Raw genomic sequence first — 27,336 nt, forward strand, 5'->3', positions numbered from 1 at the left:
AAAACATTTTTTTAATATTTAATCTCTGCGTTCTATATTTTTATTGAATGTTTTGACTGTGTTTTTTTTTCTTCTTATCTTTACTTCTGTGATCTACAGTCTGAGTCTGAAGCCTTCCGTGATTTATGACCCATGTTATCACTAACACGTGTTTGTGGATTAATGCGCGCAGGTTTTACTTTGCATTCGGCAGAGTAAATGGCCCATTTAACGCAAGAATAATAGATTTTAAGACCGAGAGGAATATGATGCACGTCTGTGTGGTTGTCTGGTGGAGTGCAGGCGCTCCCGCTGTTGGCTGGTAGTGGTTTGAAGTTGAGCAGTTGTGAGTTACGCAGCCGAACCATTGGTGCGTAATGGTGCACGACTGGACGGCAGATGTTTCACCACCGGGACACTGTGTCTCTGCACACTTTATCTGAACCCTTCTGAGTTTTTTTTCTCTCTCGCTCTCTCGTTCTCTCTCTCTCTCTCTCAGCGTAGGCGTGCGTAAACTTAGTCTCCTTAAAGTTATCTGAGGAAGGAAGAGAAAAAGGAAAAAAAACTTCTTCAAACCGTCCGGGCTTCTACCGGGGAGTTGTCGTCATCAGCACTCCAGATACCCCCCCACCCCCCCTCAGCTCCCTAAATGGATGGAGCAGTCTTGGTGTATGCAGATCAGCGCAGGCCAAAAGATTGGAAACAACTTGTGAGTACTATCCGTCAGATTGGCGTCTAAGAGGGGGGAAACGCTCAGAAATGCCCGGCTGCTTCGCTGGAGCTCAGCTCTGAGGGCTTTTCTCCTGCAGTTGGGCTTTTTTTCAGGAGGGAGGACTCTGCTGAAAGTCTGCAACAGAAAGGAAAAGTTAGAGCTGAAGTGGCAGCTCCCACACTATAGCTCCTCGCTATGGATTGTATGTATTTATTGATGTGCTTTTTACTCAGTCACATATTTTTGGAACATATTTCTGCAGCAGAAACACAAGGTGAGTAATCACTTATTTACTTTTTGGTTTGCTTTTGATAGATAAAGATTACAAATGCAGGGATGATTGTGAAAAAAAATGAATAAGCCTGTAGCAGTACTGTTCCAGATAATTCAAATCTGTAGATTTCCACTATGCCATTACACAAAGAGTGTTCCTTACAGAATAATGTGACATTTTCTCAGTCTTTTTTTCATAGGAATTTGCTTGGCATATGTCTGAATGTGATTCTCACTTGACACTATCTGTCCCATCAGAAAAACTCTCTGGAAAGTTAAGTGAATATGGTCTAATCGTGCCATTCAGCACAGACTCCCACGGCCGGTACATTTCTCACGTGGTCTCTGCTGGAAGTGGAAGTAAAGGTGCCGCTGCTGCTGCCTCAGCCTTTGGCAGCAGAAGAAGGGTGGCCCGCGATGCCCCTGAGATGCCCTCAGTCACCTCAGCATCGGCTCAGCACTTGTTTTTCAATGTCACTGTGTTTGGGAAAGAACTGCACCTCCGCCTGAGGGCCAACAGGAGGCTTGTGGCCCCAGGGGCTTTTGTGGAATGGCAAGAGGACTTTACGGAAAAGGCCAAGGAACATATCTATGGGGACTGTGTCTTCACTGGGGATGTGACTGACATGCCAGAGGCCTCTGTGGCTATCAGCAATTGTGATGGACTGGTAAGTCACCAATGCTCACTCACTCAAGAAATGTGCTTTACTTTTCTTTGGCATGGTGCTAGTGGTCATTTATTTCTCTGAATTGCCAGTTCACCTCAAATATTTTTCATGTGGCCTACAGTGCTGTTTATCCATCTTGATTGTTTTGGTACAAATTGTAGATTTTTTTAGAGATGTCTGTGTCCTGTCCAACATAATAGAAGTAGATGGCAATCTGCCAAAAATCAAATTAAAGAAACTCTATGCAGAGCTTGTTGTGAGGAAGTTCTTGTAGGAACTACTTTCTTTAGAACTACATCTGGCAACCTGATCACTGCACAGAAACCATCCATGATAAACATCACACTTCAACTGAAGGGGATGTCATTAATGTTTACTTATAGTGGTGCTGTCACAAGCATGAGCCTGTCGTCATGGGTAGATGCACGCTGCCCTCTGGTGTTTTTTGATTTTTAGGGTGACATCTTTAACATTTTTAAGGAGACGTGACTCAAAGTTTGTTACATCTTTTGTTGAGAGGCTGCTGTCTTGTCAGTTAGCTTGAATTCTGAATGACAGGCTTTCAACATCTACTCTTGAATGCGTTTGAAACTGCTGCTGTAACAACTTCTGTGCTGCTTTCCCATTTGTATGCTCAGTATTCTAAACATTCATAGCTTTTGCCTAAACATCCACAGTACACATGGGGGCAGTTTTAGTGCCTGGAGGCTGCTATTCTACTGGGCAAAGGCTCATCAGGCAGCTAATGACTGGTTTTACCAGTGATTGGGTGTATCTGTATCCCTTCATTTTTCTTTGAGCCAGGCAGCCAATGACTGTAGCCTAGAGGAAGCACAGGAGCACAACATGTGACCTCTTCCATGTAGCTGACATAGTACAGACATTAAATAACCTGATGTGGTAGGCAGTTTGTCATACTCTAGAAAGTTGGCCTTTTGCGAAGAGCTCTTTCAAAAGAATGAATAAAGCATCAAACTTATTGCATCAATTAAAAATGAAGAGCCGGCATTTCCTCCTCCTTTATGAGCACCAGTCTGCTCCTGATTCTACTCTGTAACTTGGTGTCATCGTGGCGTTTGAAACCCATGTGGTGCTGTGACTGAGCACAGCTATTGTAGCTGAGCCACTAATGCATGTTTGCAGTCAAGAAAATTAGAGTGAATTTCCAAACAGGCATGTGACATTTGAATTGGCAGGTTGACCACAGACAAGCTCTGAAGCAGCAGCTCCCTGAACTGTTCTGACAGAAATAACGTGTGGAACTGGAAGTGAAGATAACCCTGTGACCCATGAGCCTCTGAAACCATCTAGATACACACACACCTTCTCATTCTGATTCCCTTTTGCTAAACTGTCGCACGTTTTGACATGTTGAGCAAGAATAATTGATTCATTTCTGCACAATTATTATTATTATTATTGTTTTTTTCAATGTTGCAGCAGCACAGAAGAAAACAACATCTCTTTGCAACACATGTCATCATCTTTACATTTTCAAAAAAAAAAAAAAAAAAACTGTCTGGAAACAGATATTTATGTGTTGTCCTTCTTCTAGGGGCGAGATGTGTTTGAACAATGCCATGCTGTGTTTTATAATCCCAGAGTAAAAGGCAACTGTGTACCCTTCTGTGACTGTCAAGGCTACAAGTGACATAGTGGCCCGATGAGGCACAATGCCATATTCACCCTATCATGTACAGGTTGTAAACAGAGGGCTTATGCAGAAAAGAAAAAATCAAGTCAGATTGTTTGCTCAGTCAAATCAAGAATCTTAATCATAAATTAGAATGGCGTTTGTTTAGGTCATAATCCCACAAATTATGCATCAGGAAGGATGTCAGTCTTCTGTTTTGCGAGTAGTGCTATTAAATTAGTGTCTTACTTTGATTCATATTAGTGTTGTATTAAACACTTCTGCTACCTGGAACCAGTTTGTAATTCTATACAACACACTGAAAGTGTAAATGCTGCAGTCATTTATTCATGTAAGAAAGAGACAATGACGTTACAGATGGAATGAGACTGCAGATCAATGATCAGTCCAACAATTGAAAGCTGAATCCTACAGATAAAGTCTGAGATCATTCTCTATAGATAAGACTTGAATGCCTCCTTCCTCTCAATGTGTTCTGGGATTTCACAGGATGTTGTGTCTATTCAACAAAATGACAAAAACTGGTACTCCGAGCGTCACAAACAACCCTACATTCTCCTCTATCGTACTGTGGTGGCGGCAGAAGTCTGAGAAGAGCCGAGCGAACCCAAAACTATCCGCATGGCTAAATGACACTCCATGTCATGTTTGTGAACTCTCCCTTTAAGATTCAAGATTCAAGATTCAAGAAGTTTATTGTCAAATGCACAGCACTTTAAAGTTACACTGAGCAATGAAATTCTTACTTTGCGAGTTCCCTTCATATGACTTTATACACAACTAAATTAAGATAAAAAAATAAACAGTAGACTTAGGCATAAGAATAAATAAAAATACGAATAAACAATAGGAAAAAAAATAAAATAGAATAAGCAAAATGTACAGTTCTATGTACAGAATGTGCAGTTCTATGTACAGAGGTAGGACGTTTAGAATGTGCAAATATTTTAAGAGATTGTACATGCAAAAACAAATATGTGCAATTTTTGCATTGTGGAAAGATAAAGAAAAATGTTCAGTCAGTGGTTCAGTAGCCTGATGGCCTGTGGATAGAAACTGTTTTTTTAGTCTGGTTGTCCTTGCTTTCACGCTCCTGAAGCGTCTGCCTGACGGCAGGAGTGTGAACAGTGAGTGCTGTGGGTGAGTGCGGTTTTTGATGATATTGTGGGCCCTCTTTGTGACCCGGGCATTATAGATATAAATTAAAATTAAAATTAAAATTAAAAGGCTGCCATCAGACTCTTAGGAATATTGTCCATGTGTTTCCTTGCATCAAAGCCAACATAGACATGGACCTGTCTGCACATGCAGGGGTGTTCACCGGGCAAATAATTTAGTCTGCTTGATGTGGAAGGAGATCATTCCTGATGAAAGGTCCCAGTTTGAAGTACAAGAAGTACAAGAACGACAATCAGTTTGCAATAAATGCGGGCGAGATCTTTGAGATGACTTGATGTCAGACACTCTTCAGAAGTACCTTGATGGTTCTTCTGAAGAGTGATCTTTATCATGGCAAGTGTGTATATATTGGGCCCTTTTTGTGCATATTTTCTTAACAAAGACATAACTGGTAGGTTATGCATCCAATAAAGCTGCATATAGCTCAGAATGTGGGTGCAGAATGATTAAAACAGAGCCGCACTGTCGTTTTCATCTTCATATGCTCGATTGACCCACAGCCTGTGATATCTTTCTCTGACTGTGACTCGACTGTGACTGCTCGATGGCAACAGCTGCACGCTCCAGAGAAGCATTGTTGTGGAGCGATGAGTGATAGCTATGATTATACCGGTGCTGCTCATGTGTTGGGAATTAGCACAGATGACGGCCCTGATTGAATTACATGTGTGATGGAAACACGAGTGCCAGATATCCACAGTAGGAAGAGAAGTGCTATTTCTGTGCGAGAGCCACCTAGCAACAGTCAAACGTGAGAGTTACTTTTTTTGGTTGAGGGGGGAGGAAGGGGGGGTGGTGGTGGTGGTGTGGGGCAGTTTTTTCCATCCATTGGAGATGGAAAATGCCTGTATAAATTGTTCTATTCATGAATGTTTGTAGGAATTTTTGTACTGAGCTGGTCCCAGTCCAGCATTTTGAGGATCCTCTGGTGTTCCAGCACTCTGCTGGCACGGAGGTAAAGTCACTAAATTAAGAGCTCCATCAGTGGAAGCCCAGCATCTCAGCCAATAATGTGATTTATTTCCTCGCACTCTAATCCTTATTTTGCAGCAGCTACAGTACGCCTGTCTAAACAGGTGCTCATTCAGACACACACTCTGATACAGGACACACACACACACAATTTATCTTATCTCTGCTTCTTCAAGAATTATTGCTACTTTTAGCTTTGTTACTACAGCCATGTCTTCTGCTTAGGCTATTCCACCTTCTTCTTCTACTCCTACTTCTTCCAAGGCTCAGATTTATTCTGCACAGATTTTTACCAACTACTTATATTGCCATTCTAAGTTTCTTTAATCTACTATTTACCTACTAGCTGGTACTACTTTTTACTTCTTTAGCACAGAAAATAGCTACTTCTACTAATGATGATTTAAAAATAAGTAAGAATGACATTAATAAGAATATTTATCATTTTAAGCAGGGGGGTATTTTGCATAAAAACTAATTAATAAAGGCAGCCTCTTACTCTTCTTCCTTTGTTTAGCTATGTAATCACTGGTTGAATTATAATTATTATTATTACACATGCATGCAGACAAGTGTCTGTGAAGCCTAATTTTCTTTTTCATAGTCCTTGTCTTAAACAGCAGCTATGCATGCCCTTTTTGGCCCAGCACAGTGAGATGTGAAAGCTGATAAAAAGGAATCAAGTAGTAATCCTCCACTCCCACAACCTGTCTCATGCGATTATTTCAAACCTGCGACTCTGCTGAGTCCAGCAGCACTGAGCCATGATTTACTCCCTGGCTTATTGATCTTCCTGGTTTTTGCCACAAAAGCTTTTATCCTGCATCTCGATCACATTGGATGCTGCCAGAATCTTAGGAACATTACATCAGAAGTTCAATTTTCTTGCACTGATGGCAATATAGGACACATTACAATATAACTGTGTGATCTCAAGAAAACAAGAAAGCAAACCTTAATGTTTGAGGTTTACAATAGATTACCTTTGTGTGTGCCTGGAACCAAAATTACATGTTTCTCAACAATCAGCCCTAAATTACAGGTTGAGCTCCTGGAATGATGGCTGGACTTTGATTTCCTTTCATGTTGCCTCTCAAGCATCTGTAGCCTGTGGCACTTCCATTTTTAGATTGTGTTTGTCTGTCATGCACCATATGGGATGTCTCAGATCATCTCAGAAGATGATGTAAAAGGACCACCATGATAGATGCCACAGGCGTGCTGTTGTGTTGTAGTCTTTGTGTGCCACTTTGTGTAATTTCCACTGGGGGATGGGGGTGGCATTATTTTTCTCCCCCTTTCTTTTAATGCTGCAAAGTGGTTTTCCTTAAAATAAGAAATATTGAATAAACATTATTTTTACAGCTACTATTTGCTATATGTACAGACCGTTGCTATAAGAACAGTAATGGACTGACATGTCCCAATACGTTTTCTTTCATTTTCTTGAATATGTTTAAAAGTATGTGTTTTTTAATAGCCGTATTTTTAGTGTGTGTGGGGGTGTGTTAGTATATTTTATTTTGTCAGTTTCTCGGTAATAGTTAGCGTCTTTCTCTTTTTCGTTTCTTTTTGTTTGCATAAAACAAGATTTTATTATTTTTCTAGACATAAAGCACTTTTATTCCATCGGTCCCCTCCCTCTGTGTGTAGGCACTTTGAGCAGGTGACAGACTCCAACAGCTTCTGCAGAGAAGAAAGAGTCCTTCTGAAATGACATACTGTAAATATCCACCTTCAAAGTCGCTCTTACCGATGTGTGGAATTTAGTGCAGTGGTGAGCTTAAGGGTTAGCTATATTTGCCTTTTTTTGTATGGTGTCAGTGACACAGCTGGATGCCTCACAGTGCTTTTTAGTGCATTGGCAGAAATAGATGGGCCAATGTAATGCTTAACCTCAGCTGACTTGCCTTAAGAGAAGCTGTCTTTGCATTTCATCACCTCAGTTTAAAATCTAAAAAAGTGGAAATCAAAATTTGGTGGTGGGAGAGGATGCGATGTAACTTGCACATGCCAATAAGCAACAATGAATTCCTAAAAAAATTCTTATTTTTATGTTAGTGTGAAGTGTGAAGAGAGGATCCCAAAACAGGAATAGCAGATTTTTGGCTGACAGCTCCATGAGAGGAAATTCAAGCCACAGATGGAGTCCAGGTGCATTTTTCATTGTTGAACGGGTTCTCTGTCCTCGGTTTCATGGTTTATTGTTTAAATGACCTGTTAAAGTTCCTATAAACAAAGGATATAAATGAGTGAAGCTCTGACTTTAGATCTTTATAAAATGAAAATTTAACATCAAATACCCCATGCAGATTGCAGATTATATTTAACCACTTGATGTGTCCTGTCTGAAGACATAGAATGCAACAAGAACACATTAGCCATAGAATCAATAGTTACAGTACATAAACACCACTAGCAACAAAAAAGGGCATGGGCAGATTTGAATTTGGATTTGTGGAGGAAAGATTTGCTCAATTTACAATTTACATTTAAAGGAATGACCTGACTGATTTGACAGCCTTGTGCTAAACTGCAGGGCAGCATATAGGGCATATAGGGCAGCAGTGGCTCAGTGGTGAGCAGGGTTGTCCAATAACTGGAAGGTTGGCGGTTCGACCCCAGCTCCTCCCTAGTCATTGTCCTTGGGCAAGGCACTTTACCCGCATTGCCTCCAGTGCACTCACTGGTGTATGAATGCGTATGAATGAATCGGCGGTGGTCGGAGAGGCCGTAGGCGCACCTTGGCAGCCACGTCTCCGTCAGTCTCCCCCAGGAGAGCTGTGGCTACCACTGGTAGCTTACCACTGCCACTGTGTGAATGTGGTGTGAAAGAATAATGCATCTCAATGTAAGCGCTTTGAGTGCCTGCCCAACAGAGCAGAAAAGCGCAATATAAGACCAATGCATTATTATTATTATTAACTGGTCTGTCGATTTTTATTTCCTGAAAAATGTTGATGACTCATCTTGCACTAGGAGGTGTCTACTAATCGTCCCCATGAATGGCTTTCGTATATTTATTTGCAGCTACTGATAGCATATACTATGCTATTAGTAGTTGCAATATTGTCTTTAATGTTTGTATTTTTTCTATTATAAAATATCATTTAATATTAAGACGAGTTCCACTGTTTGTTTACAGTTCTAGTATGACTACAGACTCCAGAATTTGCAGTACTTTATCAAATCTGACAATAATTATAGATTAAGGCTGGAGTTTGACTCTCATAACTTCCCTTCCATACTGCTGACACGTCCTTGCCTTGCCCAGACTTTACCATAGCATTTTCATATGTTTACATTTAGATCCTCCTCCTCCTCCTCCTCCTCCTCCTCTTCCTCGTAGGCCCTTCCAGATGCTGCTGCTCACTCACTCACTCACTCTCCCCTCACAGACCCGACTTCACTTTCCACCCACTGCTGAAATAAGAGACCACAGAGGAAGTATCGGAGCATGTCTTACTTGGCATTTCCTGGTCAGGGGCTGGAGAGATTCTTTCACTCCTCTTTGCCCTTACTGTCATACGTCCACCCTTTAAGTTCACAGTGTTGACTCCCACAAGTGACAGCAAGCTGAGAATTCTCAAATTGTTTTTTTAGGTACAATGTTCTCTTTGCTGCACTGTATTTAGATTTCTTTTTTGCAGCTGTAAATACACACATTCTTGCCAAAATGTTGTTGGTGTGCTGCCTTCATGAGGATAATGATAGGCTTTTCTTAGTAAGAAGTCAGAGAAAAGCAGTGTATTCAGACAGCACAGTTGCTGTTAAGCTTAATAAAAACAAGATGGCATGTTAGTGGAATTTCATTTTTCATTTTAAACTTAAAATGTGACAGGACAATGGATAGATTAATAATAATAATAATAATGCATTGGTCTTATACTGCGCTTTTTCTGCTCTGTTGGGCAGGCACTCAAAGCGCTTACATTGAGATGCATTATTCTTTCACACCACATTCACACTGTGGCAGTGGTAAGCTACCAGTGGTAACCACAGCTCCCCAGGGGGAGACTGACGGAGACGTGGCTGCCAAGGTGCGCCTACGGCCTCTCCGACCACCGCCGATTCATTCATACGCATTCATACACCAGTGAGTGCACTGGAGGCAATGCGGGTAAAGTGCCTTGCCCAAGGACACACAACAATGACTAGGGAGGAGCTGGGGTTGAACCGCCGACCTTCCGGTTATTGGACAACCCTGCTCACCACTGAGCCACTGCTGCCCTTTCTAACCTTTTCTAACCAAGTATAAGACCATTTGTCAACCATATTACCTTTAAATACACATACTCTAACACGTACTTACAGTATATTATATTCACTTACAATAGGTTCTATTAGACATTATGTTTTCTGTCCTCTGAAAGTGTCAGCTGCCTTTTTTGCTGTCATCTAATGCAACAATTTTAACCAATAGAGTGTTTTTAAATCTACTGTTTGATGTGCCTCCATGCTGCCGTAATCACATGTTGGGTTTCAGATGTGACCTACACTCAATAATGCTTCTAAATGCATCCTGTGCATCCCAAGGGATCACTTGGATGTGAACTCAGACTATCTAACTTGACAATACAAAGTTTTATAATGTTTTTCCAAGTTCCCAGTTTTACTATTTTGCTTCACTCTTACTGCTCAGACAAAATTAGCACTTTGTTTTTGAGCGTAGTGGACCACTTAGCAGCTGAGGGGACAGATATTTCCCTCAGGGGTTGGTGCAGAGGAAAAAGACAAGTGAATATTGGATTTTTATTTACCAGGTAGCCAAGAACAAGACTCTAAATGAATGTTAATGTTGTTCTGTGTTTGGGTGCACACAGGCAGCCAGTTGTTGACATGTTTAATTAAAAGTCACCATGAAACAAAGTTTTTATATGATGTGTCGGATATACACCAATATTTGACCCAACAATTGCTTGAATATTTCAAGTATATTTGTAATAATCATTTTCATGAAATTACTATGAGAATGTTTATGACTCATCCTGCATGCAATAGTTTCTAACTATGGACGAAGGTTGCTGAGAAGTCCGAGTCCGAGTCCCTCTGACCATCGCCATGTTGTTGCTCTAGATCACCTGAAGTGGGCAGGCAGTCATGAGAGCAGGTAGTTTTCAGTGTAGTTGTCACTCTGCTATCATTTTAGGTGGTCATGTCTATAATTATGTGAAATGTTCAAGTCTTAATATGACTAAATGACAAATGTACCCCCATAAGAGGACCTGTCCATACAGACCACACACCATTTTTTGTATCTAACTGTGCTAATATGTGCATTTCTGCTATAAATTTGGACATTTAACAGAGGTCTAGTGGACTAGCTTTTGGAGACCCCCCTAGAGGCGATTTTTTTAGTTTGTGGGTGGAGCCTACTCAGCCCCTCCCCAACCAGAGCAGATTGGGGGAGGCAAGACGGTTACCCATACTTGCCTAAAAATCTGCTTGCTGTAAGTGCAACATTCCCTAAAGTTTAATAAGTTATATGCTGTTATGTTGTCATGTAATTGACCGCTGCTGCTTCAGGACGCACAAGCCTAATCACTGTAATTATACAAAATTTATCCAGAGAATATGCTTTGTGCATATGAGAGCTGCATTTTGTTCCTACACCTGTAATCTAAAGGTAGAGAGGTAGAGATATAGAAGTTTTTTCCAAACCCATAATTCAGTGCTGCCAAAAGAAATGGAGGAGTGAAGGAACGGTCAATGCGGCCACACCGGTGTGCATAAATTACTCTTATAATAATATTCCTCTTGGTGTATACTTACCTTTGATTGAAAGCATCAAGATCACAGCTGCTCTCTGAGGGTAGATGAAAGCCTGGGAGGTGTCAAAAGTTTCTAATTGAAGTGGGTACTTTAAGTAAAATCTGCAAAGGTTTTGAGAATCGCTGATTGGTATCAAAGCTTACAATCTGGCTGTCTGAAAGAAGTTTTTTTTTTAACAAAAAAACAAAAAACAGATGGAAACACATGGCTCATGTAAGACATTACGTCTCATCATTGCATTCAGGATGAAATCATTGTGACACTCAATGAATCTTGGCTTAAAGGGCCCCAAATTGTGTCTATCTGCGTCATTCACATTCAGCTCCATACTGAATCTTCCAATTGATCAGGCACACTGTAATTATTGGCTCCAGTGGAATTATTGTCCTTTAAAGCAGGAGTGGTGCACTAATTTCAAGCCCTCTTTTTCCAGGCAGGCCTGATCCGGACTGATAATGGAGAGTTTTTCATTGAACCCCTCGAGAAGGGCCAGCAGGATGTGGAAGTGAAGGGGCGGGTTCACGTGGTCTACCGCAGATCAGCCATCAAGCGGGAGACGGGCAAGCGGAGGGATGACCTCCACAATGAAGGTAGGGGAGGGCGAGGGAGTGTGTGTGACGTCAGTGGAAACAAAAATGTGGGTTGGAGTGTTGTGACTGTGTGTGTGGGTGAGTGAGAGCATGAGTGAGTGCACTGCTGGTTCATGGCCGCTCTGTAAGAATATGATGGTCCAGTAGGAGTGGCAGAAATGACATCCTTATGTCATCAGGTATAAATAACACCCAGACATTAGTTTTGTTGTGTAAAGTTTGGTTCTACTTTTCCACAGCTTGTTTAATGAGAAACCCGACAGACATCAGTGCAAAGCTAATTAACTGCTCAGCTGCAGAACATCAAACAGTATGTTCACAGTTAATGTTCCGATAAACAATGCCTCAGTCCAGTTAGATGCTGGTGTGCATGTTTGTTTACTTTCCTTTCCCTACGGTGCAACACTGCCAGCAGCTGTCAATCAAATTAGACACAGACACACACACACAGACACCTCGAATCAACTGAATCAAAAAGACCTTCATACAAAGTCTTTTTTTTTACATTTCAGCGAGCAGTATTTTGTATATTTTCCTCAGACTCATTAATTAAACTATAAACTGAGATGTTTACACAGAATTAAAACTAAACACTACAGCCTCACTGTATATCCACACAGCACTCTAGCATCTTTTAGCCCACTGTTTTTGTTTATGTTACTGTCTCCCTGTAGTACAAGGTTTTGCTATGCTCTGTATGAGGTCAATTTTGGCTTTAGAGCAAGTATGTGAGGTTGTGCGTCTGCATACCCACTAATTTCACGTGTCCACACAGCTGCTAGCTACAAAGACACCAACTGCACATCTGCAGGAAAACCAAAATTTAAAAAGAGGTTGTGTGAAGAGGTTAGTCGCTACCTTCATCTGTACAATTAACCACTAAAATACAATAAAGACGAACAAATATGTAGGTAAATGTTTAGATTTGTCTGTATATGTGAAATTGTATTTCTTCTCCTCAGTGTCAAGTTCAATTTCACTGGTTAGATGCGCCAAGACTGGCTGCCAGATATTATAAAATAGATTGTCATTTCCCTTCAAAGAAGCACAGAGGTGTTCCACTGGGGATTTTTCATTCCATATTTCTTACCTCCACTGCAGTCGATTTAAAGGGAGGCTCTTCTAGCCAACAGTCTCTACTATCAAGTGTTTCATCAAAGAGTAAGGCTGCTATATTGCCTTTTATTATAACACACCAGGAATATTGAACTGAAATGAATAAAAAACTACATAAAATCTAACCTAATGTGAGCGTACATTATTTGATGCTAAAGAAGAATAAGCTGCAACTATACCCTGCACATTTTGGTATGCTCCTTTAACTGCAGTGCCTTACTCATATAACAACTCTACATATATTTACTGGGCTTAGCAGCAGAGGCAGTGTTCACTAAACCAGCTGGTAAAATGAGGAATGCCGGGCTCCTCTGGTAGTACTGGGGTCTTGGGAGTGCAGGGGAGCCAGAAAAGGGAGCGACCTTTCCTTCACTCCATCATGAATTCCTTCTCTATTCCTTTCTTGTTGAAACAATGGCTTCAGCATCTGGTAGGAGACTCTACAAATTCACTCCACTTTCCCCATTGTCCGTATCTGTAAACGTGATTGGTCTTTTCATTATACTCTATAGCTCGCATGTCCTAACCTGCAATTTTAATCAAATCATTATTCACATGCCTCCTTTGTTTTACAATTGAATTAATTGCTTGGTCTTTACACTTTCTCAGATAGGCGATGCAGCTGCCTGATGGTTGCAGTGTCCAACTGACGGGGAAATTCCTTGAATATTGTTCCAGATTTTAGCAGTGTCCTGTATATTTGGCATTTTTCAGATTTATTTTAACCTGTCAGAACAGTAAACGAGAAAGCAAATGTGCATATCAGTGGGACTGCACATTGTCCTGCCAGCTCCCCCACTATAAAATCTGATTGGGCCTATGTGTGAATAGCAAGCAGACACAAAGCTAAAACTGCAGTTCCAAAAATGACCACATGAGGCTGGCTCCAAAAACACAGACCACCATGGTCTGTGGTGTTGATTGTATTTACTTTGAAGAAACTGCTTTACAGGAGATGTGAGGGTTGCGATTTCACACAACATTGCTTTTATCCCTGGTTTTCGGCACTGTTCTTCAGTCCAGTGATTTTCTTTTCTGCTCCATGTGCATTGTGTTAACAGATTTATATTTCTTTTATGTATCTGTTTTGAAAACAGAGCATTTAATTCAATGATGAGTAAAATGAAAGTAAAATGATGAGACCAATGATGTTTCCTAATGCTTCCAACAAAGAATTCATCCATTTGCCTCATTGTGATCCTATGTCCTATGAATCCTCTGTATTCATATACAGATCCAGAATCAGATTAAAAATGGCCCCGTTGCTTCTTCTTTTATGCCACTTTAAGGGCTTTGTGATGTTGTCTCCATAGTTTGTCTCCAATGACAGCAATTCAATTTTCAGTTTATGAAAATATATGTTCCGTGTGGATCACTGCATCTCACTTTTTTTTGACATTACATTTCCAATCTCACACTTTCTTTCTGCCATGACCTGAATCTGTAAAATCTAAATTCACACTCTTACTGTTACGGTCAGTGTTTCACATCTGACAAACAGACCCAGTGACAGGCTGCACATAGATTTTGCGCACAGATGAATTGCTTTATGATATGATGACTGTGTTTGGACAAGGTGTAAGTCAGATGGGTTTCATTTCACAATGTACAGGCAGCATCCTTGGTTTAGGAAATAGTGTCGATAATCCCAAAGGATCCCCTCTGCTCATCCTGAGACTCAAAGGCAGAAGTTTGTTTTGTGTCCAGCATCCATACATCCTTAGAGAAAAGCTGAAATTAGAGACAACACATCATTCTGTGCATGCAGCAGGTTTTCTCAGTCTGACTTGTGTATGTCCTGGTCTTATTTTACAGTGGCAGACTTTGGCATCGCAGATCTCCCTGCCGCTCTGGATCTCGTCAAACATAAACTATCCGAGTCTGAACGAAAAAGGAGGCATGCTAAGAAAGATGACTACAACATTGAGGTGCTGCTGGCTGTGGACGACTCGGTGGTGCGCTTCCACGGCAAAGAGCATGTGCAGAATTATGTCCTCACGCTAATGAACATAGTAAGTCTATACTTGCACAAATGTAGAGTGGCCCTAAAGGTCAAAACACAATGACATTTTAGATGAAAGGGACAACATGTCTTGTTTCTGATTGGACAGAACCCGTGCTAAAATCTAAGCTGATGTGATTGGTTGTTTCGCTGCCAGTCAGGAAATGATGTGTAATCTAAACCTAAACCTAAACCTTCAGGGCCACCGTACAAATGACCTTGGTCCTTTCATCACATCCTCACCGTGAAGGAGCTTATAGTTATTACCTGTATGGGTTACTTTGAGTCAGCATTAGATTGCTCACCAATCAGATGAAATAACACCAGACATAAGATGACTGAAGATAATGTATTTATATGTCTATGGCCCCTTGGCCTCTGAGTGCTGCTCAAACATAGACATCATCCAAAACCCTTCCTGTTTGATCACTTAAGAGCTTCTGTCATCATTTTGTTTACAACATGATTGACTACAGGTAAGAAATGACAGAACAATAGCTTTCATCTTCCTGTTATGCAGAAACCTTCAGGGCTTAAAAGTGACACTAATTCACAGAACTGTCAAACACTGCAGTTCAAGTTGCAGCCGAAAGCAAATCAACCATGTTAAAATGTCCATCTTTAGTGCAGAGGTAAACATGTTTACCGTCTGGTACAAGGAACAGTTTTGATGTGAAGGTGCCAGCATATGGCGAGTCAAAAGAGGCAGACCAGAGACTACATTGACTCACTAACCCATCTTATGGTGATTAATGGTTTTATATGAAGGTACAGTCCGGTCTAGCTTACCAACTCAGTATTTCTGCAAAACAATAGGCATCTTTAATGTTACATAATATAATATAATATAATATAATATAATATAATATAATATAATATAATATAATATAATATAATATAATATAATATAATATAATATAATATAATATAATATAATATATGTTCCTTTTTGTCCTCTCTGACATCAGACCTTCAGACCTTGCCACACCTCCCCTTTCTCTTACTGTTGATGGATTACTGATGGGAGAGGTGGAAAATACAGAAACTCAGCTCATTTATTATAGGTTCCACCAGCTCCTACCACCATAATCTACTTACTGGACCCAAATCCCCCAAGTCAGATTTTCACAGAGTGCTGGTTTCACTCTGTAACAGTTACCATTTGGACCCCGCATGGTGGTCTGATTAGCTGCACTAGACCAATTAGAAAGTTGACTGGGAGCTGTGCTGGGCAGTCATGAAAACCAGCACCAGATGTCCGCTAACGCTGCCATTTAATTTGTATATTATATTTACATTCTGTTCCCAATTGTGTTCAGTAGAGAAATGTCTGACTTTAAATGACCTTGGCTGATTATACTGTGAAGTGGTGCACTCTGTAATTGTCAGTCCTTGGTGTCTAGTGCTCTCTGATAAGCACTTAAGAGTCTTTCAGATCAGGAGAAGTAAATTTGAGGTCCTTCCAGTAAAAATTGTCCAAGATATAAATTGAAATCAAGTAAAGTTCAGGAGACTAGTATCTAATATCCCCCTCATGCTGAGTGAAATTTAATGAGGCAAACTTTGAGTGAAAAAAGTACAGTTTAAACAAACGCAGGTCAAAACTCTTTAGTCCTACTCCTAAGCCAAAGGCTTGCTGTGTCTGAAAGAGCTCTGCCCACTCAAATCCCTCTGAATCCCTGCTCCGTGGCTGCAGAATGTGTAGTACCACCTGGAGAAACTCTCCCTGAGGGATTGATTACTGAACATCCTGTCTGCACAAAGCCAAGGTGACTGCTGAGGTGCTTGCCGCACAATAGCCGTGTTGTTTGACCGCGGACCAAGTTTTTGTCCATGCCGTTGTGATGCTGTACACAATCCAGGGACACCTAGCGCCTGTAGCACACAGCTGCTTCTCTCATTTTCAGCCCCGGAGTCCCATTTCAGTCCTTTGTGTGCTCCTCCTGGCTTTGTAATTATCCCCAGTATGCAGTGTGTGGGGTGGGCCTATCCCACAGCTGGACTTACAAAAAAAAGGTTTTTTGACTTCCGAATGTATTGACCTGTATGAAAAAATGCGACCTCACTGTTTACAAATGTCGTCATGGAACTTGTATAACACCATTTTTTGATTCTGTCCTCATTTTTCCACAGCTTCTATGTTTCAGATTCAGCATAAACACACGTATCTAGGTCAGTATAGACCCATCTAGGAATTTCAGTTAGTAACAAATCTGGGAGAATTTGGGGTCACTCGTGGGTTCTTTACAACATTTATTGACCTGAATAGGCTTCTGTGAATGGAATATTTACTTAAAAGCCTTGGGTGTAACCCTGCGTCCCAGAGCAAATTTGGACTTGAGCCAACATAGCCTCGCTTTAGTGACAGGGCCTTTGTTGTGCACAGTCATAATTTTTACCCAGAGACGGCTAACTGACACACACTGCGGAGGTGTAGCACTCTCTTTGTCATAGCTGGGCCTTGTGGCTACTTCTGTCCACACAAGGGCAAAATGCCAAAGGGGACACATGTTGCCTCTGGTGTTCAGTCAGAACCAGAAGGCAGAAATGTTTGTCTTTGGAACTCTACAAAACAAATATAACCATATCTGGCTAATAGAAAATATAAATAGTCAGACTTGATGCGAATGGGAGGAAAAAAGGTGCAGTCTGTGTTTAATGTTGGTCAGAGGGTATTTATTGATGTCAACAGCTGAGAAGGTTGGAGGTTAAAGCGCATCGATATGAAGCATTTATTAGGCAAAGGCTTACACTCATTAAAGAAGTCTGGAGCTTAAGCAAAGTGGTGGAGTGAAGGAAAGGAGGTGAAGGTGCTGAGTGCTGTAACTGCTCTATCACAAAAACACAATCATACATTTCTAGTCTTATGTCAATTATTTTTTTTTAATTTTTCCCAACTATTTTTTGCAACTTTCACGCTAATTTGATCAGAAAAATGAAATATTGAACCATGAATGGACGAAATTGTTGATAAGCAACAATGAGCTTTATGTATCTTGTTCATTGTGCACAGATGTTAATCCCACATGAAAATCCTGTGAGAATATGGCTTAAGACCCACAGAATTTTGTCATGAGTGTTAGATAACACTAGTACAGCTGTATACGCATAAAATATGAAACTACAGCCAGCAGGTTTGAGGGAAAAAAAAAACAAAAAAACTGAAGCTTTTAGGCTGTATGGCTGACAGGCAGAACAAAACCAGAGGGTGAAACAAAGCCCAAACTGACTGGAGAAAATAATCACAGAAAAGTGTGCTCAAATTGCATGTTTGCCTACTTCAGCATGCTACGCTGTATGGACAAAAGTATGTGGACAGTAAGCTACCATATGTGTTTGCTGGCCTCCATTTTTCTGGTTCTCAGCCCAGCGTAATAAGGTTTTGTAAAGTTTGAGGGTGATGAAGGAAGCTGACAAACAGGTCAACAACATAGTCAATGAATGGTGGATTGAAACTGTTAGCCTGGAAACATTTTCAGGATATCTTCCCATCCTTTGTCCATATCTTTGTTTCATCATGGACTGTCACATCATACATCATTAGCAGTAGATCTAGTAAATTAAGATTTTTCAGGATGCTAAAGCTGCACATAGGTATTGTTACAAGTTCAGCTGCAGTGACTGAAATGTGAATTGACCCGGTAAACATCCCAAAATTGCGTTTACATAAAAACTGTTAGGACATCCATTTGTAGCTGTAGAAGGTTCAAGCATTAAAACTTTTTTGATGAAAGTGCTCCAAAAATAATGAATGAGGGCATGGCATACTATTGAATGTTAAAAGCCACCACTCTAAAAACCCCGTTGAATAAAAAGGAAGGAAAAACTGAATAGGCTTTTTTTTTTTTTTTTTTTTTTTTTTTTTAACCCCACATTGAACCTCTCATTTAAAAACGGCATCATCAGGGCCTACACTGAACTCACTGATGTGACACTGCTGTACGCTTATTATATCATTTCTAAATACACGTGAAGTCGTGTCAGTGGTGCTAGTGTCAAAAAAACCCAAATGGACATTTGCCTTGCCCTTGATGGTAGTCAATGGGATGTTTATTAAGCCGAGACTGGTTTAGACCTGCCATTGACCAAACCAAGGTAGATATACGGTACATAAATAGTACTACATTTGCCCTCATGATAAATTTACCTGCAACAGCTGCTAGCATAGATAATACCTTCATTACTACTTGTAATTTATTCAATTTCCCCCCAGATAAAACAATAGAACAGGTATAAATGTGGCAAGAGTAATGCATTTTAAAATAAAGAGACGCCACCAGAAAACCAATCTGCAGTCACTCTGAAAACTCTTTAAAGAGTTTGGATGGCAGAAAGTTGAGGTTAGAGGCAGACAGATGGACGAGACACAAAGTTAAGTAAGTCATTTAAGACTTAATGACTGTGTTTGTTTTTTAATAAAGTGGTTTTAAATCACTGCCACACACTGCAGAAGGGGAAAGATTAGTTATAGTTTCTGGAAATTATTAAAAAGAAATCACACATGGTGCTTTAGAAGAAACTTTTTTTGCTGTTGAGTTGTGAGGTCAGTGGTATATGAAGATGTTGTGAGAAGGATTTAAGTCTAAAACATATGTTTAGACAGATGCAAAGCAACCTCTACTCATTTTTTTAATGTTCTGTTTTGTTTGCTTCCTGAAAAGTGTGGAGTCAGATGTGCATCATTAAAAAGAAATCACATATGGCGCTTTAGAAGAAACTTTTTTTTTTGCCGACGAGCTGTGATGTCAGTATATGAAGATGCTGTGAGAAGGATTTAAGTCTAAAACATATGTTGAGCAACCTTTACTTGATTTTTTAAAACTTTTTGTTTACTTCGTAAAAAGTGTGGCGTCATATGTTCGTCAAACACCACCGTTTAGGTAGAAGAGTGCCATTGAAAATCTAAAAAACTGACCAACATCTTTGATCTGTAATAAAAGCTGCAGCAAATAGATAAAAAAATAGATTTAAAAAAAAGATCAATTATGCACACGTGTAGCATAGCGTTAAATATCTGAGTCTGTCACAGGCTGTGTCAAATCACATGCCAGCAGAAAATTATGTTATATAGTAGTCTTGTTTATAGCAATGTTCCCAACTAAGTCCCAACTTAATGACTTCGTTATGTATAGGAAAATAAATATCTTCCACTTATTTTCCTCAGATCTGTATTTATCAACCACAAGGCGCAGCAGTTGATTGACTTTATGGGGCCCCGAAGGAGAGCCGACATGTAGCGACCTTTTGATGAAAATTCAACAAGTGGAAATTGGACTTGCGATTTGAACGGGATCCTAGCCTGGCTCTGTGTTATGCGTTGACATACCACAGCATTCTCATAAAGCCAAATAGCAGTCGACACATTTCTGGGTTAGGCCTCTTTGCCATTGCATAACAACGTTGGTTTTGTTGGATGGTTGCCAGTGTCTTAATAGCATATTTCATCATGATTCCATGCTTGTTGTAAGAGATGAAATAAAATCCCCACACCTAGTTTGAGGGCTTGCTGCAGGGACGCTGCACCAAATTTGCAGAACAAGCCACATCACTTTTTTATGCTGATCTCTATCAGAAACGTCTGTCTATTGCTTCATCAGATTTTACATACAGCAGACACTGAGTTAAGTGACTTCATATTGTGTTACTGATTAAGGCTCCCAGCAGCACAAATGAAGATAAATGTCATTTATCTTCTCTTAAAAGCCTAACTGTTGCTTTAGCAGCACAGAGAGGAGGCACAGCAGCATTCAAGAGGAAAGCCACATCCCACTCAGAAATGAATTACCATTAATTACACAGTAATGAATACATCAGAAACTCCACAAGTCGGCAAAAAACCTTAGAGAGCAGAAAGCTGAACACTCTGCCCAGAGGTTTAAGGCTCTGCCTTTATGTTCTCATCAAAAAGGTAAAGTCACTGTAAAGTAAAGATGGATGGATAGATCTTCAATTGTACACAAGTGGGGACAAAATATCTTACATAACAGTGCTGCCATCTTGGAACCAGAGTGTGCACAGTAAAGGTCAAGAAGGGAAGCTGCATAGTCACCTATCTGTGGCGTCACTTTCTTTTTGGAGGGCTGGTTGGGGAGGTCTCCCAGCTTGTTCTCGACACATCATCCGAGCAGAACTTTTTTCCGTGAAGCGTCTTAAAATCCTCTGTGTGTGTGTGGCGTGTGCTGCAGTCGGAGGGCCATATGAGAAGATCTGCAGTTTTGTAACCTGACATTGATCTCTATATACAGTCAAGGGTTTATAATGTTACAGTTTTTCCTGAAAAAAAAAACAAGGAGCTAGAGGCACACTGCCCACTTTCCAAAGACCTCTGATTGGTTAGCTCCTGCACTATGAGCAGCAACAAGGGAGGATAGCTACCTGCTCAGCATGGAAAAACACAACAAACTGGACAGTAAGGAAGACTGAGTTGACACAAGAGTGAGACCATAATTTGAAAACTTCTACAAATCATTTCACAATTAGACATGCAGGATGAGTTATCAACACTTTTATTGATTGCTGCCCAGACATCAGCATTTGTTTGTCATTATTGTACTGGTACATGAGAGACGTATCATATCAGATCTCTAACACTGAGCTGTGACATATGCGCTTCATTTCCTTTCAGGTTGATGAAATCTACCACGACGAATCTTTGGGAACCAACATCAATATTGTCCTCGTCAGGATGATAATGGTCGGGTACCGGCAGGTGAGCTATGCTACACACTGTTGTTCTTTCCTCCATAGGACTGTGACTGAAGAGAAAAATGAAAGAACAGAAGCTGAAAACAGCCCGTACTAAATGAGGGAGATTGGATATATTGCTCCACTGCTCCCAGAAGGTGTCAGTCACTGTCATTTTTTTAACAGATTAAACAAACAAGATGTAAAGTGTTCATTACTGAGCTTCAGTGTTTGAGTTTGTAACATTTGGATAAAAGCAGGTTCTGGTCGTTATGCTGAGAGAAGATAATTGGCTTAATATAATGAAATGAGAGTGGAATTGATGGTATTTATTGTCTCATCTAAGTTAAATCATGCACAATGGCTGTTTTTCAAAATGAACCGCGTTTTCCATTAACCATTGCCAGGTCTCTTTTTGGTCATCAGGTTTTGAGAGAGGTTTACAGTAACCAGGCTATGGCAGCTGCAGGTTACAACTATTCCTGTGTATATATTATATTATATCATATTACAACACTAATATGCTACTGAATAGGGAAGATCAGACTTGATTTGGTCTCCGGTGGACATGGTGCTGCATTGATATTGTACATAAATAGTACATAATAGATTACTGATTACTGTTGGGAGTAATAGTAATAACTATTACATTGTGCTTCTATTAATAATTTTATTTGTTGACTTTGTTTCTTTAACTTTAGTCTGTAGAGTTCTTTTGCTAATAACGTGTTGCCTCTCTGTCACCTTTGACTTATAGGGTTGTTAGCAGCCTGTAAAACTCATAATAATAAGGTACAGTGTCTTATCCATTATATGCATGGTGACAGACACCAGTGAGTCATTTGCTGTGTTCGCATGTCATCTGTTATCAAATGCGTTATAATCTACATATCTGACTGACACTGCTGGGAGACAGGGCATTGTTCTGCCCTTCATGTCTGGTTGCCAAAGCAGATACATCCTGTTTGTACAGCACCAATTCGATGAGCTCCAACATGTTGAATGTGTCACTGGTAATAATCAGAAAAAAGTTTTTTTGTTTGTTTTGTATGGCAGTTCTACTTCATACCTTCATTCATATAATCCCAAACATTTTGGGATAATCCATGAGCAGGTTTTGTTGAATGATTCTATTTCCATCCATGATTTTCACACATGGCAGTATCCGCCTGCAGTCAAAGGGATTACATGTGACTAGAACCCATAGAGTGTCAATAAAGGTTGATGTTTGTTCTGTGATGTGCATTTTCCTCGTCACCTTGGGCAAGCAGCCTGTGATCTAAGAGCTGGTTACACGCCTAATCCTTAAACCTAAAAATATAGATTAAAGAGAGGAGTTACATATTAAAATTTACTTTTTCTGCATAGTATTCCACACATTCAGCGCTGTCTGCAGTATATGCAGCAGCATATATAGCACACATCACACTGTGCAACAGTGCAGGACACATAAGGCCTGCACTCTGCTTTTAAGTAGCTGAACTCATAGCCACCACATCCTTGGGGAACATCAGCTTTCAAAGAATGGGGAAACCCTTTGAGCTACAAACATTTTTCACTTTGAATCCCAGCTGCTGCTGTGTGTTTTTCTTACAATGAAACACCTCCACTGGGGACTGCTGGGGTGCAAGCTTTCATTCTCAGTCATGAGTACCAGAGGAGGAATACGGTGAATGAGGTGATGAATTGAGTCTCACATATGGATTACAGCTTTACTGCTCCCAGTTGATGTATACCATGATGCCATGTAATCTCTATTTTTGGCTGTGCAGTCTGTAACTTTCTCAAAGAACTTAATCAAAAAGTTTCTTTCTTTCATATTTTTCAAAGTGACAAAGTTCATGCACACTGATGTGAATCAGTCAGTGATAAATCTCTCCCTTGAAGAAGATCTGTATCCCCTAGAGAGTTTCAAAAAGGTTTTTTTTTTCATCTTGCAGTCTATAAGCCTGATCGAGCGTGGCAACCCATCTCGCAGCCTGGAGCAGGTGTGCCGGTGGGCCAACACGCAGCAGCGCCGCGACCCCGACCACGCCGAGTACCACGACCACGCCATCTTCCTCACAAGGCAAGATTTTGGTCCCGCAGGTATGCAAGGTACTGTATTTTTCTCGATCGAGGCCTGTGCAGACTGAGTGCTGATATCTGCTTCCGTTCAAAAAGGGTTTGGCTTCAAGTCTTGCCCAGGTAAGGTCAACGGAAACTTAACAGTGGGGGCTGCAGCCGAAGTCACAAAACCAATTCTGCCAACAGCAGCCTCACAAAAAAAAATATTTGCTGAGTAGCTTTCCGAAACCTTGCTGACTTGATATTGATGCCACCCTGGAAAAATTAAGATTGATAATGTTGAAGAAGTTTTTTTGGCATGTAGAGAAAAAACAGAAATGTTTCTGTAGTTTGTCTTGTGTGTGAACTAACTATTAACTTGTGAATAATATAAAGTAATGTACATGTATGCAGTGGAAGGAGTTTTGTGCTATACATGTTGTGAGTTTAGAAATGTTCTCACTCTGTATTTCTTCTTTTCAGCCCTTCAAACTAAATTTGAAGCGTGCAGCCAAACCCTCCAGAGAAACTGGGTCCATCCTATGTGTTCGAGCTCAATGCATTGACCTGTGTATATTTGTAATTTTTAAAGCACATGTGTCATGTTTAGAGGATGGCCGGAGGCTGCCTAGTTTGCTTGTCACACCTCTAGATGTTGCCATAGTTGCAGTTGTGTTGTGTTCATAACAAGCCCAGTTTCTATGGCACCTTGCACTGTGTTGGGCTGGACCCTGTGCTGTGTCTCAGGGTCATGGGCAGACATCACACTATCTTGTCAGAGTTTAGCTGTGGGATGATAGATTCTATGTACAAACACAGATATTGGGGTGGTTGGGTAAATAGATGGGTGCAAACTGAGCTAATTTAGATGGTGACATTAATGTTTCTGATCTGTTCTTGTCACTGAATGCAGGATGTTTGAGTTTATCGAGCATCAGAGAGAAACCACCTCTCTCCTCACTCAGCAGTAAAGAAACAGATTTTTGTAGCTGCTGCTGCTGCTGCCCCTTTTTCGCTTCAGTGTGCAAATCTCCAAATGGCCTCTTCATGGGAATGTAATCTGCATTCCCCTGACCCTTTATCTGCCTCTCAGATAAAGAGTCATGCTCCACAGCTGCTTTCATGTTTTGCTGTTTAATTTAAGCATTAATACATCCATTTGTTTTAATACCTGACAAAAAAACCATCCATCACCTGAATCAAAAAGTTCACCATCATATCACACTATGACAAAAAAAATTAGAAAACCCACTTTGCTGTGACTGAAATAACTGCTGCTGCAGACATTTTCTCCAAAATAACCCAACATTTACACCTTTTAAGAGTCTTTATCACCAGCTGTCTGCCTGCTGCATTTTTCTGCTTTTTACCTGCATGCCAAAAAAATGGTCTTCTGATGGTCAGAGAGCATGAAAATGATCTGAAAGCCGCCTCAAAAAGTGCTTCTGAACCACACCAAATGCGCTAAGCTGAATCGCTGCACACCTCTTGATCGAGTTTTGTTGTCTGTAATGTTTGTGCTTTGCTTAAAAGTTTGTGGTCCTGGTGAAGTTTGTGAAGTGACGGCAGGCAGGTGGGGGCTGTTTGCTGGGTAATGATGATAATGATGACAGGCTTGTGGAATTTTCTTTATGTATGGTGAGGAAATGCTGGATGCACAAGCTGTGACATGGGAGAGCTTCAGGCTCCTCCACGCAATAGCATTAGCTGTTTATTAGCATTTAAATATAACTTCAATATTCCACTTCTGCATGTCAGTCCGTTGGCATAGCTCCAAGATGTACTGTATAATTATTAACTACCAACTGGCTTGGGATGCAGAACACAAGTGGCACTTTATTAGCCCTTAGAGAATATGATAAAGTTACTGAGTTAGTGAGACTACTCTGTCATATCAGCATGTACACATTGATATGATGCTCGTTGTCAAGAGTCAATCTCAGCCACCTATTATTATATTATAAAGTGAGCCTGAGACCTTCACAATGGCTGCTAGTACTCCATATATAGATGGTCAATAGTGTCACAGAGAGACATTTTTAACTTTCTGCATGAGAATGTCACCGCCATCATTCTGGTGCCTGATTATTAGCGCTGTGTGGTCTTTTCTGTTGTCCAGGTTATGCTCCAGTGACAGGGATGTGCCACCCACTGAGGAGCTGCACTCTGAACCACGAGGACGGCTTCTCCTCTGCCTTTGTGGTTGCTCATGAAACCGGCCATGTGTAAGTAACTGCTTCATAGTAAAAGGTCAGGATGAGTCATACAAGAACGTATCAATCATTCTGCATGGTTCTGTGTAATTAATGGGACTCTTTGATTAGGACAAAATAAGTACCTGTGACTCTGACTCACATCCACAAATAGATTGATTGATTGGGTGTGGAGGATGCATTTTGCCTTCTTCGGGTTGCACAATTTAGATTACCAGGTCTTCTAATGGACTTGGCTAAAACTTAACCACCATCCACCTTAATATTAGGCTGCCACATGTTTATCTTTTAATTGCAAGAGCTACAGGCTGCAGTTGCTCATTATGTCTTATTTGGAGTTTCTTCACCTCTAATTGAGCTGTCACTGAGTCTTAAGAAACACTGTAACATCTGTGAACACAGCCTCCTGCTGCGGCCATACAGACTTGATTGACTGTCGCTTCACAGAAAGGAACAGAAGAGCGGACCTCCAGCCTCTTCATCCGTTACGAGTGGAGAGTGAGGAGGTCCTGTGCTTGAGGAACCTAGGCCTCAGTTTACATCTGGCATTAGAATGTGCCTCCAAAGATGTCTCCAGTGACGACTTGAGATCAGATCACTTCTCACTCCTTTTGCAAATACAATACATACAATCCGAGTTGATAGAGAACTATCCATGTGCACAGTAATGTCAGTAATGCAAATGGCATTCTGTGAGACAGGGGGATAATTACAACTGATAATTTAATGGGTTAATAACAAACATCAGTCAGACCTTTTATGTTATTACTTTGCCAGGCAGTGCTGATGGTAACACTGAATATTTCTACCAAACAGGCAGACATATGGCCATCTCTAAAAATAGCCTTAAACTACTAGGAACATTCTCCCTAGTATCATAACAGCGCTTGCACAGGAGTCCAAAGATGTTATCAAATTGTATGTATTAATCCTAATATAAAAATGTATGTGTAAATCAGCAGCACTCGTACCCCCCCTTTGTCCCTTCACTTTCTGTTTCAAAGGTCTAACTTAAACAAACTGTGGTGAACAGTGTCCTCTGCAGTAAGAAACTGAGCAGCTTTTCAATGAATGGGAACAGAAATCAAGGTGATAGAGGTGCACTGTCTCAGAGCTCAACCTGCCAGCTGCTTCATAACTTACAAGAACATCAATGTAGAAGGAACACGCTGAGCACATTACACTAAATCCAGATGTACTATATGAATCAAGGTTAAAACACACACAGATTACATCTGAACATTAAAAGAGATGTAAGTGCTGTACAGTGCATGTGCACATCCAGTACTTTTGCATACCTCATCCCTGTTCTGTTTTATAATACTGTGAAAGTATATTTTCATATTCGTCCAAACAGCTTTATCTGCATGCTGAGTCACAATCTCAGTGGCCAATAAAAAAAAATCTCCCTGCTGCGTTGTACAATCAAATGAGCATTTTTGACAGCTTTGGAGATTTATAAAGTGCTCTTGGGAA

The 27,336-nt window shown here is 40.6% G+C and overlaps 1 protein-coding gene across 1 annotated transcript in view; it reads left to right on the forward strand.

Moving 5' to 3' along the window:
• Positions 1–673: 673 nt before the first annotated feature.
• Positions 674–27,336, forward strand: part of adamts14 (ADAM metallopeptidase with thrombospondin type 1 motif, 14) — a 35,959-nt gene continuing 9,296 nt past the window's right edge. Inside the window, exons 1-7 of the mRNA XM_028431315.1 lie at positions 674–965; positions 1,223–1,632; positions 11,643–11,799; positions 14,731–14,927; positions 21,543–21,626; positions 23,542–23,698; positions 25,767–25,872. Coding sequence (XP_028287116.1) covers positions 887–965; positions 1,223–1,632; positions 11,643–11,799; positions 14,731–14,927; positions 21,543–21,626; positions 23,542–23,698; positions 25,767–25,872 — 1,190 coding nt within the window. The 5' untranslated portion in view covers positions 674–886. The remainder of the gene's footprint in view (positions 966–1,222; positions 1,633–11,642; positions 11,800–14,730; positions 14,928–21,542; positions 21,627–23,541; positions 23,699–25,766; positions 25,873–27,336) is intronic.

The sequence above is a fragment of the Parambassis ranga genome, chromosome 19 (assembly GCF_900634625.1).
Source record: "Parambassis ranga chromosome 19, fParRan2.1, whole genome shotgun sequence".
Lineage (NCBI taxonomy): Eukaryota > Metazoa > Chordata > Actinopteri > Ambassidae > Parambassis > Parambassis ranga.